At 31.1% G+C, this 17,027-nt stretch overlaps 1 protein-coding gene across 2 annotated transcripts in view; it reads left to right on the top strand.

The window, feature by feature from the left end:
- Window positions 1–17,027, top strand: part of LOC130445997 (organic cation transporter protein-like) — a 34,648-nt gene that overhangs the window by 14,625 nt on the left and 2,996 nt on the right. For both annotated transcript variants that reach the window (XM_056781951.1, XM_056781950.1), the window contains exons 2-5: window positions 3,758–4,123; window positions 4,688–4,864; window positions 4,930–5,197; window positions 15,660–15,963. In XM_056781951.1, coding sequence (XP_056637929.1) covers window positions 3,758–4,123; window positions 4,688–4,864; window positions 4,930–5,197; window positions 15,660–15,963 — 1,115 coding nt within the window. The remainder of the gene's footprint in view (window positions 1–3,757; window positions 4,124–4,687; window positions 4,865–4,929; window positions 5,198–15,659; window positions 15,964–17,027) is intronic.

Raw genomic sequence — 17,027 nt, 5'->3', positions numbered from 1 at the left:
GCTTTGACGTCGGTTTTTAGGGATGCACGTGGGATAATTTTCTAGAAAAAGGAAATACTACCAGCGGCGAATATTATGCGAATTAATTGCAATGTTTGAACGAAGAAATCAAGTAAAAACTGCCGGATTTGGCTAAGAAGAAAGTGTTGTTTCACCAGCTCACACATTCGTTATTGCAATGGCCAAAATTAATGAATTTATTTTTGAATTGCACCTTATCAGACAGATTAAGTACCCTCGAATTATTTTCTAACACCTCGAAGACGAAGGGTTGGATCAGATCCACTGAAATTACTATAATGAAGAAAATATGTAACCGGAATCTTTCACCAAAATTTGCAAAGATGGAAGCGGGAAAGAAGTTTTTTAATATCAAAACTAGCTTTTATCCGCGGCTTCGCTCGCATCGAATCCGTTAAAAGAGTATCAGAAATCATTTTATAATGGAAAACAACGAACTCTATAGCTATATTAGAACCTGAGATATAGATCTTTGAATGTAGAAAAATTGCCAAAAACCTACAAAAATCCATAACTCCACATTGAATGTCCGCGTCCAGCTCCTATCCAACTCAACCGATTTAAGTGTTCAAAAACTCAAAAGAAAGAAGGTATTTCAGCGAGTGTTCTTAAACCAAAACGAAGTCTGTAGCTATATTAGAACCTGAGATATAGATCTTTGAATGTAGAAAAATTGCCAAAAACCTACAAAAATCCATAACTCCACATTGAATGTCCGCGCCTAGCTCCTCTCCAACTCAACCGATTTAAGTGTTCAAAAACTCAAAAGAAAGAAGGTGTTTCAGCGAGTGTTCTTAAACCAAAACGAAGTCTGTAGCTATATTAGAACCTGAGATATAGATCTTTGAATGTAGAAAAATTGCCAAAAATCCATAACTCCACATTGAATGTCCGCGCCTAGCTCCTCTCCAACTCAACCGATTTAAGTGTTCAAAGACTCAAAAGAAAGAAGGTGTTATAGCGAGTGTTCTTAAACAAAACGAACTCTGTAGCTATATTAGAACCTGAGATATAGATCTTTGAATGTAGAAAAATTGCCAAAAACCTACAAAAATCCATAACTCCACATTGAATGTCCGCGCCTAGCTCCTCTCCAACTCAACCGATTTAAGTGTTCAAAAACTCAAAAGAAAGAAGGTGTTCCAGCGAGTGTTCTTAAACCAAAACGAAGTATGTAGCTATATTAGAACCTGAGATATAGATCTTTGAATGTAGAAAAATTGCCAAAAATCCATAACTCCACATTGAATGTCCGCGCCTAGCTCCACTCCAACTCAACCGATTGAAGTGTTGAAAAACTCAAAAGAAAGAAGGTGTTTCAGCGAGTGTTCTTAAACCAAAACGAAGTATGTAGCTATATTAGAACCTGAGATATAGATCTTTGAATGTAGAAAAATTGCCAAAAATCCATAACTCCACATTGAATGTCCGCGCCTAGCTCCACTCCAACTCAACCGATTTAAGTGTTCAAAAACTCAAAAGAAAGAAGGTGTTTCAGCGAGTGTTCTTAAACCAAAACGAAGTATGTAGCTATATTAGAACCTGAGATATAGATCTTTGAATGTAGAAAAATTGCCATAAACCTACAAAAATCCATAACTCCACATTGAATATCCTAGCCTAGCTCCTCTCCAACTCAACCGATTTAAATGTTCAAAAACTCAAAAGAAAGAAGGTGTTTCAGCGAGTGTTCTTAAACCAAAACGAAGTCTCTATCTTGAATAGAACCTGAGATATTGAGGATAGAACGTGTGTATGTGAAAAACTCCCATAAGTAATGTACATGTACAAATCGCATTTGAGTATAACTTGAGAATGGTGAAAATTAGATGAAATCCGATGGTTGCTGGCTGATCTGTGCGTCAATACCTTTCATTGAAAAAAAAAATTAAGCAAATCGGTTGGGTAGAACGCCTGAACGGACTCGGAATAGAAATCATCAATTTTTTTAATATATAAGATATTGAAATAGAAATAAATGGTTAAATCGATAATTTTCTGGCATTTTATTCGTTGTTTATGTATGTTTCAATTATTTTATTAAATATATTCGTTATAATTTTCAAATAACTTTTTCAGAAGAATATTTATATGAAAAACTGAAAATTAAAATGTGGACAGACACAAAAATAAAATATATTTCTTAAACAATGGTAAGGTATTTATTAATAATAAATTAATCGCTTAATTTTTCAGTCTCGTTAATGAAAAAACAGGTGAAAATAAGATTTACTGCTTTATTTATAAATCAAAGATATTTATAACAACGCAGAATCACCGATTATTTTAGAAGAATTTATTCAAGGCTAACAACTGTTAAATTTGTTATTAAGAAGTATTTAAACGAGAAATACCAATATACTCAAAATAACGTGTAGGATCATAATCCCATGACTATCCCAAAAACGGTATTTGCCTTTTTTGGAGTAGGTTCGCCATTTTTTTGACTATTTTTCGTTTCCAGATTTCATCGACCATTAGATCGGAAACGTACAATATGTTGTTTATTGAAACAAACATTGTAGACTTTCTAAATTGCTTTTATAGTAATACGACGGTTCTTACTTAAGTTTTGAAATAGACAAATAGACGAAAAAAACAAACATTTATATCTATACACTTTTGCAAGCGTTTGAACAAATCGAGGCGCCTCCGAAACATGTGATTTGAACGCATCTTCAGGTGCAGAAACACGTTGACGAATGAACCATCAATTCGACGTTTTGACTATTCAAAAACGTTTTTTTTTGTTTGAATTGATGTGTGAAAACTCGCAATTTTCGTGGTGGAGAATGATTCGTCTACGCCGATAGGTTTCCCTGATTTTTTCCAACACTTCTGGAAAACAAAAGCTGGTATACAATTCAGAATCGACCGTTCTACATTGGTTTAATGGAACGGTGACGATATGTCAAGTTATTTCGAAAAAACTAGTGCTTCGTAGGCGAAAAACTTCAGTTGGATTAGGCATAGACGTCTTTTGGCGATTTTGTAATATCATTTCGCGAAATTCATCACCATTGAATTCAATCCACCTTGAAATCATAGAAATTCATAGTCATAGAATTTCAATATCACTCGTATGTCAAACTCTACGATGCCAGATGTCAGATGACAATGTCAGATTTGACATATGTCATCAGTGTCGCCATATCTCGAAACTTAAGTAGCAACCTTGTCAATATGCTTCGGAGTGCTTCGTAAGCGAAAAACTTCAGTTGGATTAGGCAAAGACGTCTTTTGGCGATTTTGTAATATCATTTCGCGAAATTCATCACCATTGAATTCAATCCATGTCGAAATCATAGAAATTCATAGTCATAGAATTTCAATATCACTCGTATGTCAAACTCTACGATGCCAGATGTCAGATGACAATGTCAGATTTGACATATGTCATCAGTGTCGCCATATCTCGAAACTTAAGTAGCAACCTTGTCAATATGCTTCGGAGTGCTTCGTAGGCGAAAAACTTCAGTTGGATTAGGCAAAGACGTCTTTTGGCGATTTTGTAATATCATTTCGCGAAATTCATCACCATTGAATTCAATCCATGTCGAAATCATAGAAATTCATAGTCATAGAATTTCAATATCACTCGTATGTCAAACTCTACAATGACAGATGTCAGATGACAATGTCAGATTTGACATATGTCATCAGTGTCGCCATATCTCGAAACTTAAGTAGCAACCTTGTCAATATTTGTTTGTTTTGATTATTTTCATTGTTACAGCTATGCCTGATGGGACAAAGAAAAAAGCGGAAGAGGAAGAAGACGTAATTTCTAAGGCGATAGGCGAATACGGAAGATGGCAATTACTTAATACGTTTATTCTTTCTCTATTCAACGTACCGTGTACGTGGCATATTTTCGCGCCGACTTTTCACGTCGGCGAAAAAAGAAACGCTTGGTGTAAGAGACCGGAAAATTATAATGATGTCGATATTGAACAGTGGATGAACTGCAGTGGACAGAGTGAAAACAATTTTTGTGATATTGTAAATGTGACGGGACTGAATAATATAACGGAATTGTGTGGAGCAGATTTGGAAATATTGGGTCGTAGTAAATGCTCGAGTTGGGAGTTCGATGGAGAAGGTTCGCTTTTTCATTCACAATAAATCGTTTACATGTACTTGTTTAATTTTTTATTTATAAAAATTTGATGATTATAACCATCCCCGAAGCAAACCTGAATCAATCAAGCGCTAAGTTTTCAATGCAAACAGTTGGAAAAACCTTCCAGACAAAAATTAACACCCTTACGTTCTATCTGCTATCTCCAATCTCAAGCTCGATTTAGATTGGTCCTTCTATTTTTTTTCTGCTACTTCTTCGATTCAAAGTGTCCAGATACCCAGCAGAGGCTTGCTAGGAGAAAGTTTCGCGATGGTTCAACACCATTTTTTATTTTGCCTGCGTAGATTGCGGTACTTCCGTTTGATTCATCAATTTGTTTAGTCTTCTTTTTACTTTAGAAGCTGTCGTAGTCTTTTTAAATAGTATTTTGACAGAGACACAGCCGCACGCCATCTGACAGCGTCGATTGTAACTCGTGGGAGTGGAAATCATATTGTGACGGGTACACAGCCGCGCAACATGTTTTTTAGGCATTACACATATTTGATGCGTGCCTCCATATATATTTTGGCATATTTTCAGGAACTACAATAATTACGGATTTCAATTTAATTTGTGGCCAAGAAAATCTACAAAATTTTGCCGAAATGCTGTTTCTTGCCGGGGTAGCTATCGGAGGTCTAGTCAGCGGGATAATATCTGATAAATATGGTAGAAAGAAAACATTGATGATATCGGTTACCATACAAACATTAGTCGGTAGGCAATGTCTTGTTTGTTCCGAATTCCAAGGACTAATTAGAAGTTTTTAATTATTTTTTCAGGTACTTTGATAGCTTTCAGTCCATGGTTTCTCTTTTATGCTATTTTTAGAGCGGTCCTCGGATTTGTTTCGGTTTCGGTTGTATTCAGTGGTTTCGTACTCTCCTTAGAACTAGTCGGAGGTGATTGGAGGACTATAACAGGAATATCTTATTTATTTCCGGTGTCCGTTAGTTATATCACAGTTTCCGGTATAGCTTGGTTGTTGAGGGACTGGAGGCACTTTCAGCTGGCCATCTCCATTCCAGGATTTCTGTTCTTCACTTTGTGGTAAGTGGTTTGATTATATTTTGCTTGGTAATAAAAAAATCCGACGAAACTTAGGTACTGGTTGATACCGAGGTACATTTTTAGGAAGATAAACTCTATTTGATGAAATGGGAAACGCCTGTGACAATAAGTTCTGCGCAGCGCGTGGTACAATAAGTAGATGTCAAGTAAATTGCTTATTTCGCAATTCTTCGACCTGTCTAGCTTTTTAAAACAATCTGAATTGAATAACAATATACTATAATGGAGTGTGTGTCATTTTGATCATTTTTGTAACAAAAAAACTCATAGAAGCCATTTTATTCCAAATTCAATGTAATAAAACCATTTCCGAAAAAATTCCACTAAAAAATCCGATTTTCTTTCAAATTAAACTTGGGAAAGGCAGTTTTTGTATTTGGAAAATTGATTTCTGAACCAAATTGATCTTTTGAAAGCCAATTTTCATAAAATCAAACTCAAGAAAGTCATTTTTGGGAATATGAATTTGAAAAAACCATTTTTTTGTCAGATTCCACTTTTGAAAAACCATTTCCGATGAAATTACACTAAAAAAAATGTTTTCCTTTCAAACTAAATGTGTGAAAAGCAGTTTTTGTATTTGGAAAATTGATTTTTGTACCAAATTGATCTCTAGAAAGCCAATTTTCATAAAATCAAACTCAAGAAAGTCATTTTTGGGAATATGAATTTGAAAAAAACCATTTTTTTGTCAGATTCCACTTTTGAAAAACCATTTCCGATGAAATTACACTAAAAAAAATGTTTTCCTTTCAAACTAAATGTGTGAAAAGCAGTTTTTGTATTTGGAAAATTGATTTTTGTACCAAATTGATCTCTAGAAAGCCAATTTTCATAAAATCAAACTCAAGAAAGTCATTTTTGGGAATATGAATTTGAAAAAACCATTTTTTTGTCAGAATCCACTTTTGAAAAACCATTTCCGATGAAATTACACTAAAAAAAATGTTTTCCTTTCAAACTAAATGTGTGAAAGGCAGTTTTTGTATTTGGAAAATTGATTTTTGTACCAAATTGATCTCTAGAAAGCCAATTTTCATAAAATCAAACTCAAGAAAGTCATTTTTGGGAATATGAATTTGAAAAAACCATTTTTTTGTCAGATTCCACTTTTGAAAAACCATTTCCGATGAAATTACACTAAAAAAAATGTTTTCCTTTCAAACTAAATGTGTGAAAGGCAGTTTTTGTATTTGGAAAATTGATTTTTGTACCAAATTGATCTCTAGAAAGCCAATTTTCATAAAATCAAACTCAAGAAAGTCATTTTTGGGAATATGAATTTGAAAAAACCATTTTTTTGTCAGAATCCACTTTCGAAAAACCATTTCCGATGAAATTACACTAAAAAAATGTTTTCCTTTCAAACTAAATTCGTGAAAGGCAGTTTTTGTATTTGAAAAATTGATTTTTGGACCAAATTGATCTCTAGAAAGCCAATTTTCATAAAATCAAACTCAAGAAAGTCATTTTTGGGAATATGAATTTGAAAAAACCATTTTTTTGTCAGAATCCACTTTTGAAAAACCATTTCCGATGAAATTACACTAAAAAAAATGTTTTCCTTTCAAACTAAATGTGTGAAAGGCAGTTTTTGTATTTGGAAAATTGATTTTTGTACCAAATTGATCTCTAGAAAGCCAATTTTCATAAAATCAAACTCAAGAAAGTCATTTTTGGGAATATGAATTTGAAAAAAACCATTTTTTTGTCAGATTCCACTTTTGAAAAACCATTTCCGATGAAATTACACTAAAAAAAATGTTTTCCTTTCAAACTAAATGTGTGAAAGGCAGTTTTTGTATTTGGAAAATTGATTTTTGTACCAAATTGATCTCTAGAAAGCCAATTTTCATAAAATCAAACTCAAGAAAGTCATTTTTGGGAATATGAATTTGAAAAAACCATTTTTTTGTCAGAATCCACTTTCGAAAAACCATTTCCGATGAAATTACACTAAAAAAATGTTTTCCTTTCAAACTAAATTCGTGAAAGGCAGTTTTTGTATTTGAAAAATTGATTTTTGGACCAAATTGATCTCTAGAAAGCCAATTTTCATAAAATCAAACTCAAGAAAGTCATTTTTGGGAATATGAATTTGAAAAAACCATTTTTTTGTCAGAATCCACTTTCGAAAAACCATTTCCGATGAAATTACACTAAAAAAATGTTTTCCTTTCAAACTAAATGTGTGAAAGGCAGTTTTTGTATTTGAAAAATTGATTTTTGGACCAAATTGATTTTTTGAAAGCCAATTTTCATAAAATCAAACTCAAGAAAGTCATTTTTGGGAATATGAATTTGAAAAAAACCATTTTTTTGTCAGAATCGACTTTCGAAAAACCATTTCCGATGAAATTCCACTAAAAAAAATGTTTTCCTTTCAAACTAAATTCGTGAAAGGCAGTTTTTGTATTTGAAAAATTGATTTTTGGACCAAATTGATCGTATGAAAGCCAATTTTCATAAAATCAAACTCAAGAAAGTCATTTTTGGGAATATAAATTTGAAAAAAACCATTTTTTTGTCAGAATCCACTTTCGAAAAACCATTTCCGATGAAATTCCACTAAAAAAAATGTTTTCCTTTCAAACTAAATTTGTGAAAGGCATTTTTTGTATTTGAAAAATTGATTTTTGGACCAAATTGATCTTTTGAAAGCCAATTTTCATAAAATCAAACTCAAGAAAGTCATTTTTGGGAATATGAATTTGAAAAAACCATTTTTTTGTCAGAATCCACTTTCGAAAAACCATTTCCGATGAAATTACACTAAAAAAATGTTTTCCTTTCAAACTAAATATGTGAAAGGCAGTTTTTGTATTTGGAAAATTGATTTTTGTACCAAATTGATCTCTAGAAAGCCAATTTTCATAAAATCAAACTCAAGAAAGTCATTTTTGGGAATATGAATTTGAAAAAACCATTTTTTTGTCAGATTCCACTTTTGAAAAACCATTTCCGATGAAATTACACTAAAAAAATGTTTTCCTTTCAAACTAAATTCGTGAAAGGCAGTTTTTGTATTTGGAAAATTGATTTTTGTACCAAATTGATCTCTAGAAAGCCAATTTTCATAAAATCAAACTCAAGAAAGTCATTTTTGGGAATATGAATTTGAAAAAACCATTTTTTTGTCAGAATCCACTTTCGAAAAACCATTTCCGATGAAATTACACTAAAAAAATGTTTTCCTTTCAAACTAAATGTGTGAAAGGCAGTTTTTGTATTTGAAAAATTGATTTTTGGACCAAATTGATTTTTTGAAAGCCAATTTTCATAAAATCAAACTCAAGAAAGTCATTTTTGGGAATATGAATTTGAAAAAACCATTTTTTTGTCAGAATCGACTTTCGAAAAACCATTTCCGATGAAATTCCACTAAAAAAAATGTTTTCCTTTCAAACTAAATTCGTGAAAGGCAGTTTTTGTATTTGAAAAATTGATTTTTGGACCAAATTGATCGTATGAAAGCCAATTTTCATAAAATCAAACTCAAGAAAGTCATTTTTGGGAATATGAATTTTAAAAAACCATTTTTTTGTCAGAATCCACTTTCGAAAAACCATTTCCGATGAAATTACACTAAAAAAATGTTTTCCTTTCAAACTAAATTCGTGAAAGGCAGTTTTTGTATTTGAAAAATTGATTTTTGGACCAAATTGATCGTATGAAAGCCAATTTTCATAAAATCAAACTCAAGAAAGTCATTTTTGGGAATATAAATTTGAAAAAAACCATTTTTTTGTCAGAATCCACTTTCGAAAAACCATTTCCGATGAAATTCCACTAAAAAAAATGTTTTCCTTTCAAACTAAATTTGTGAAAGGCATTTTTTGTATTTGAAAAATTGATTTTTGGACCAAATTGATCTTTTGAAAGCCAATTTTCATAAAATCAAACTCAAGAAAGTCATTTTTGGGAATATGAATTTGAAAAAAACCATTTTTTTGTCAGAATCCACTTTCGAAAAACCATTTCCGATGAAATTACACTAAAAAAATGTTTTCCTTTCAAACTAAATTCGTGAAAGGCAGTTTTTGTATTTGAAAAATTGATTTTTGGACCAAATTGATCGTATGAAAGCCAATTTTCATAAAATCAAACTCAAGAAAGTCATTTTTGGGAATATAAATTTGAAAAAAACCATTTTTTTGTCAGAATCCACTTTCGAAAAACCATTTCCGATGAAATTCCACTAAAAAAAATGTTTTCCTTTCAAACTAAATTTGTGAAAGGCATTTTTTGTATTTGAAAAATTGATTTTTGGACCAAATTGATCTTTTGAAAGCCAATTTTCATAAAATCAAACTCAAGAAAGTCATTTTTGGGAATATGAATTTGAAAAAACCATTTTTTTGTCAGAATCCACTTTCGAAAAACCATTTCCGATGAAATTACACTAAAAAAATGTTTTCCTTTCAAACTAAATATGTGAAAGGCATTTTTTGTATTTGAAAAATTGATTTTTGGACCAAATTGATCTTTTGAAAGCCAATTTTCATAAAATCAAACTCAAGAAAGTCATTTTTGGGAATATGAATTTGAAAAAAACCATTTTTTTGTCAGATTCCACTTTTGAAAAACCATTTCCGATGAAATTACACTAAAAAAAATGTTTTCCTTTCAAACTAAATTTGTGAAAGGCATTTTTTGTAATTTGAAAATTGATTTTTGGACCAAATTGATCGTATGAAAGCCAATTTTCATAAAATCAAACTCAAGAAAGTCATTTTTGGGAATATAAACTTGGAAAAACTATTTTTGTCCGAATCCAATTTAGAAAAACCATTTTCGATGAAATTCTACTGGAAAAATCCGCTTTTCTTTCAAATTAAACTTGGGAAAGGCAATTTTTGTATTTGGAAAATTGATTTCTGGACCAAATTGATCTTGTGTAAGATATGTAATCCAATTTTAAAAAAATTAAACTTCAGAAAGTTATTTACGGGAATATAAATTTCAAGAAACCATTTTTGTCAGACTCGACTTTCAAAAAACTATTTACAACGAGATTTTACTCAGTACAACTATTTTTTATCCAAATTAAAGTTAGAAAAGGCAATTTTTCGCAAAATTCCACAAAATTAAACCGAAATAAACCATATTGTGAAAAGATAAACTCGAAAAAGCTTTTTTTTGTCCAAATTAAACACAGGCACATCAAAGTTCACCCTCTTTGGGTAAATGTCAAGTAAATACCTTTTTTCGCGATTCCTCGACCTGTCTAGCTTTTTAAAACAATTTGAATTCAATAAAAATATACTATAATAGGATGTGCGTGATTTTAAAAAATATATTTTCAAATATCGATACGAAGAATTTAAAATAAAACGTAGACAATCATCAAATATTATTATAGAAAAAACTGTTGTAAGTCAAATCACCCCGATATGACACGCAAGCTTATTTATTTCGCCACCCATATCTCCACACCTAACTTCCTCAGATTTTTATTAAAAGATCTAGTTCACTCTAATAGACTCACGACAAGATTGAAGGAATACGACAGGTAATAAGGAGTATTACAAAGTAGAAATATTCATAACAACCATTTCGGGCAAGTATTCACTTTATAAACTTACGAAATTCGTCGTTCCTCAAACGCCATATCAATTAGAAATGATTCCGACGTAACGTCCAAATTTAATAATGAATTTTTTTCAGTGTAACCGCGTATCATAGAAACGACTCGTACAAGGTACCGCTAGAGACTCGAAATTTTTTCCTTAACAAATAATCGCTAGAGGCTAAAGTCAATTAATTCTTAAAGAATGTCGATTGCTTTTTAAATTCTTCTACAAAGAAGCAGCCTCATCAAAATACGTCTATTGTAATTCAAATTCCTTGTACTGTTTTAAATAATAATGTCGATGTATTTAAAATTCAAAAATATATTCGATTTTTACAAAGATATGCAAAACAAACCCACATATTTATTGGAACCATTGTGTTCTTTGAAATCATTAATTTAATTCAACCTCTCAATTAGAATAAATATCCAGTTTATTATTATTAACTATAGGTTTGTAATTGTGTGAAACTCCTCCACGTGATTTGCATTTAGATAACGTATAAATATATTTCATCCGATTGTATAACCCGTTATTCAATATTAAATTTTCTTTTTCCTAAATGTGTGACAGTAGCGTTAGAAAAATTCTATAGATAGTCGCCATTAGTCACAATGACATCTGTCGTATCTTTTCTGTACCGATAATGTAGCTGTCTATCGTATCTAGATGACGTTGCCAAGTTTTCAAAACAATATGGAGATGGAGGAAATTCCGAACAATTAGATTATTTTCTTAGCTTAATTAATATAATAATTGACATTTTTCACAAAATTAAAATTGGGGAAGCCAGTTTTTAAGAAGATGAACTATTTTTGTTCGATTCTAATTGAAAGAAAATTTGAACTCGTAGAAGCAAAATTAAATCCTGAGAAGCAATTTTTGAGAAAGTTAAAATAGGAAAAGCTTCTCTATATCAATTTTTTTTCCTCATAACATTTGTGAAACTATTTTATGACCGTTTTTCTAACAAAAAAAAGTCATAGAAGCCATTTTATTTCAAATTGAATGTAGTAAAACCATTTACGATGAAATTCCATTCAAAAATACGATTTTATTTCAAATTATACTTGGGAAAGGCGATTTTGTATTTGGAAAATTGATTTCTGGACCAAATTGATCTTTTGAAAGCCAATTTTCATAAAATCTAGCTCCAGAAAGCCATTTTTGGGAATATAAATTTGGGAAAAACCATTTTTTGTCCGAATTCAATGTAGTAAAACCATTTACGATGGAATTCCACTCGAAAAATTCGCTTTTCTTTCAAATTAAACTTGGGAAAAGCGATTTTGTATTTGGAAAATTGATTTCTGGACCAAATTGATCTTGTGAAAGCCAATTTTCATAAAATTAAACTCCAGAAAGCCATTTTTGGGAATATAAATTTGGGAAAAACCATTTTTTGTCCGAATTCAATGTAGTAAAACCATTTACGATGGAATTCCACTCGAAAAATTCGCTTTTCTTTCAAATTAAACTTGGGAAAGGCGATTTTGTATTTGGAAAATTGATTTCTGGACCAAATTGCTCTTTTGAAAGCCAATTTTCATAAAATCTAACTCCAGAGAGCCATTTTTGGGAATATAAATTTGGGAAAAACCATTTTTTGTCAGAATTCAATGTAGTAAAACCATTTACGATGGAATTCCACTCGAAAAATTCGCTTTTCTTTCAAATTAAACTTGGGAAAGGCGATTTTGTATTTGGAAAATTGATTTCTGGACCAAATTGCTCTTTTGAAAGCCAATTTTCATAAAATCTAACTCCAGAGAGCCATTTTTGGGAATATAAATTTGGGAAAAACCATTTTTTGTCAGAATTCAATGTAGTAAAACCATTTACGATGGAATTCCACTCGAAAAATTCGCTTTTCTTTCAAATTAAACTTGGGAAAGGCGATTTTGTATTTGGAAAATTGATTTCTGGACCAAATTGATCATTTGAAAGCCAATTTTCATAAAATTAAACTCCAGAAAGCCATTTTTGGGAATATAAATTTGGGAAAAACCATTTTTGTCCGAATTCAATGTAGTAAAACCATTTACGATGGAATTCCACTCGAAAAATTCGCTTTTCTTTCAAATTAAACTTGGGAAAGGCGATTTTGTATTTGGAAAATTGATTTCTGGACCAAATTGCTCTTTTGAAAGCCAATTTTCATAAAATCTAACTCCAGAGAGCCATTTTTGGGAATATAAATTTGGGAAAAACCATTTTTTGTCAGAATTCAATGTAGTAAAACCATTTACGATGGAATTCCACTCGAAAAATTCGCTTTTCTTTCAAATTAAACTTGGGAAAGGCGATTTTGTATTTGGAAAATTGATTTCTGGACCAAATTGCTCTTTTGAAAGCCAATTTTCATAAAATCTAACTCCAGAGAGCCATTTTTGGGAATATAAATTTGGGAAAAACCATTTTTTGTCAGAATTCAATGTAGTAAAACCATTTACGATGGAATTCCACTCGAAAAATTCGCTTTTCTTTCAAATTAAACTTGGGAAAGGCGATTTTGTATTTGGAAAATTGATTTCTGGACCAAATTGATCATTTGAAAGCCAATTTTCATAAAATTAAACTCCAGAAAGCCATTTTTGGGAATATAAATTTGGGAAAAACCATTTTTGTCCGAATTCAATGTAGTAAAACCATTTACGATGGAATTCCACTCGAAAAATTCGCTTTTCTTTCAAATTAAACTTGGGAAAGGCGATTTTGTATTTGGAAAATTGATTTCTGGACCAAATTGCTCTTTTGAAAGCCAATTTTCATAAAATCTAACTCCAGAGAGCCATTTTTGGGAATATAAATTTGGGAAAAACCATTTTTTGTCAGAATTCAATGTAGTAAAACCATTTACGATGGAATTCCACTCGAAAAATTCGCTTTTCTTTCAAATTAAACTTGGGAAAGGCGATTTTGTATTTGGAAAATTGATTTCTGGACCAAATTGATCATTTGAAAGCCAATTTTCATAAAATTAAACTCCAGAAAGCCATTTTTGGGAATATAAATTTGGGAAAAACCATTTTTGTCCGAATTCAATGTAGTAAAACCATTTACGATGGAATTCCACTCGAAAAATTCGCTTTTCTTTCAAATTAAACTTGGGAAAGGCGATTTTGTATTTGGAAAATTGATTTCTGGACCAAATTGCTCTTTTGAAAGCCAATTTTCATAAAATCTAACTCCAGAGAGCCATTTTTGGGAATATAAATTTGGGAAAAACCATTTTTGTCCGAATTCAATGTAGTAAAACCATTTACGATGGAATTCCACTCGAAAAATTCGCTTTTCTTTCAAATTAAACTTGGGAAAGGCGATTTTGTATTTGGAAAATTGATTTCTGGACCAAATTGATCTTTTGAAAGCCAATTTTCATAAAATTAGACTCCAGAAAGCCATTTTTGGGAATATAAATTTGGGAAAAACCATTTTTTGTCAGAATTCAATGTAGTAAAACCATTTACGATGGAATTCCACTCGAAAAATTCGCTTTTCTTTCAAATTAAACTTGGGAAAGGCGATTTTGTATTTGGAAAATTGATTTCTGGACCAAATTGATCTTTTGAAAGCCAATTTTCATAAAATCTAACTCCAGAGAGCCATTTTTGGGAATATAAATTTGGGAAAAACCATTTTTTGTCAGAATTCAATGTAGTAAAACCATTTACGATGGAATTCCACTCGAAAAATTCGCTTTTCTTTCAAATTAAACTTGGGAAAGGCGATTTTGTATTTGGAAAATTGATTTCTGGACCAAATTGATCATTTGAAAGCCAATTTTCATAAAATTAAACTCCAGAAAGCCATTTTTGGGAATATAAATTTGGGAAAAACCATTTTTGTCCGAATTCAATGTAGTAAAACCATTTACGATGGAATTCCACTCGAAAAATTCGCTTTTCTTTCAAATTAAACTTGGGAAAGGCGATTTTGTATTTGGAAAATTGATTTCTGGACCAAATTGCTCTTTTGAAAGCCAATTTTCATAAAATCTAACTCCAGAGAGCCATTTTTGGGAATATAAATTTGGGAAAAACCATTTTTGTCCGAATTCAATGTAGTAAAACCATTTACGATGGAATTCCACTCGAAAAATTCGCTTTTCTTTCAAATTAAACTTGGGAAAGGCGATTTTGTATTTGGAAAATTGATTTCTGGACCAAATTGATCTTTTGAAAGCCAATTTTCATAAAATTAGACTCCAGAAAGCCATTTTTGGGAATATAAATTTGGGAAAAACCATTTTTTGTCAGAATTCAATGTAGTAAAACCATTTACGATGGAATTCCACTCGAAAAATTCGCTTTTCTTTCAAATTAAACTTGGGAAAGGCGATTTTGTATTTGGAAAATTGATTTCTGGACCAAATTGATCTTTTGAAAGCCAATTTTCATAAAATTAGACTCCAGAAAGCCATTTTTGGGAATATAAATTTGGGAAAAACCATTTTTTGTCAGAATTCAATGTAGTAAAACCATTTACGATGGAATTCCACTCGAAAAATTCGCTTTTCTTTCAAATTAAACTTGGAATAGGCAATTTTTGTATTTGGAAAATTGATTGCTGGACCAAATTGATCTTTTGAAAGCCAATTTTCATAAAATTAAATTCCAGAAAGCCATTTTTGGGAAAATGAATTTGAAAAAATCATTTTTTTGTCAGAATCCACTTTCGAAAAACCATTTCTGTATTCGAAAAATTCAATTCGCTGTTTTTTTAACCTCGTTACACAAAAAAGGAGCCATTTTAGATTTGAATTAAATATATTTTTGAGCATATTTGTATACAATATTCGCAAAAATTTTGTTAATAAAATAAGTAATTTCCAGCCTACTATGTTATGAAACTTCTTTTGTCTATAGGTGGGTTCTTCCCGAATCTCCTAGATGGCTCTTAGCTTTCGGGAAAACAAAAGAAGTCATGTATATATTGAAACGAGCGTCGAAATTCAACAACAAACCACTCCCAGCCAATTTAGACAAACAGCTACAACCGAACCTCCGTTCGCCGTCCATAGAAAACGTTTCGGTCTTCGACCTCTTCAGGACATCTTCAATGAGAAAAAAAACATTCTGCCAATTCGTTATATGGTTCAGTGTATATCTGGTATATTACGGATTGGTGCTTAACCTCAGTAATATCGGCGGAAACTTATATATCAATTCAGTAAGTAGATATATCTATTCAACCTACCAGTTTTTATGTATTTTCTAATATAAACGGAAACTGAAATGAAAACTACACCAAAATATTACGAATTCAACTGTCAACTGTCAGTTTATAGTCATAGATATCGAATGGTTACAACAAATTCAACTGTCAACTGTCAGTTGATAGCCAAAAGTATCGAATTGTTATAACAAAGTCAAATGTCAATTGTCAGTTGATACTATGAACAAAATGAGAATTAACGATTGTTCAACCTACCAGTTTTTATGTATTTTCTAATATAAACGGAAACTGAAATGAAAACTACACCAAAATATTACGAATTCAACTGTCAACTGTCAGTTTATAGTCATAGATATCGAATGGTTACAACAAATTCAACTGTCAACTGTCAGTTGATAGCCAAAAGTATCGAATTGTTATAACAAAGTCAAATGTCAATTGTCAGTTGATACTATAAACAAAATGAGAATTAACGATTGTTCAACCTACCAGTTTTTATGTATTTTCTAATATAAACGGAAACTGAAATGAAAACTACACCAAAATATTACGAATTCAACTGTCAACTGTCAGTTTATAGTCATAGATATCGAATGGTTACAACAAATTCAACTGTCAACTGTCAGTTGATAGCCAAAAGTATCGAATTGTTATAACAAAGTCAAATGTCAATTGTCAGTTGATACTATGAACAAAATGAGAATTAACGATTGTTCAACCTACCAGTTTTTATGTATTTTCTAATATAAACGGAAACTGAAATGAAAACTACACCAAAATATTACGAATTCAACTGTCAACTGTCAGTTTATAGTCATAGATATCGAATGGTTACAACAAATTCAACTGTCAACTGTCAGTTGATAGCCAAAAGTATCGAATTGTTATAACAAAGTCAAATGTCAATTGTCAGTTGATACTATAAACAAAATGAGAATTAACGATTGTTCAACCTACCAGTTTTTATGTATTTTCTAATATAAACGGAAACTGAAATGAAAACTACACCAAAATATTACGAATTCAACTGTCAACTGTCAGTTTATAGTCATAGATAT

This window comes from Diorhabda sublineata, chromosome 6 (assembly GCF_026230105.1).
Source record: "Diorhabda sublineata isolate icDioSubl1.1 chromosome 6, icDioSubl1.1, whole genome shotgun sequence".
NCBI classification, from domain to species: domain Eukaryota; kingdom Metazoa; phylum Arthropoda; class Insecta; order Coleoptera; family Chrysomelidae; genus Diorhabda; species Diorhabda sublineata.
This window is presented reverse-complemented; position numbering and strand designations above follow the sequence as displayed.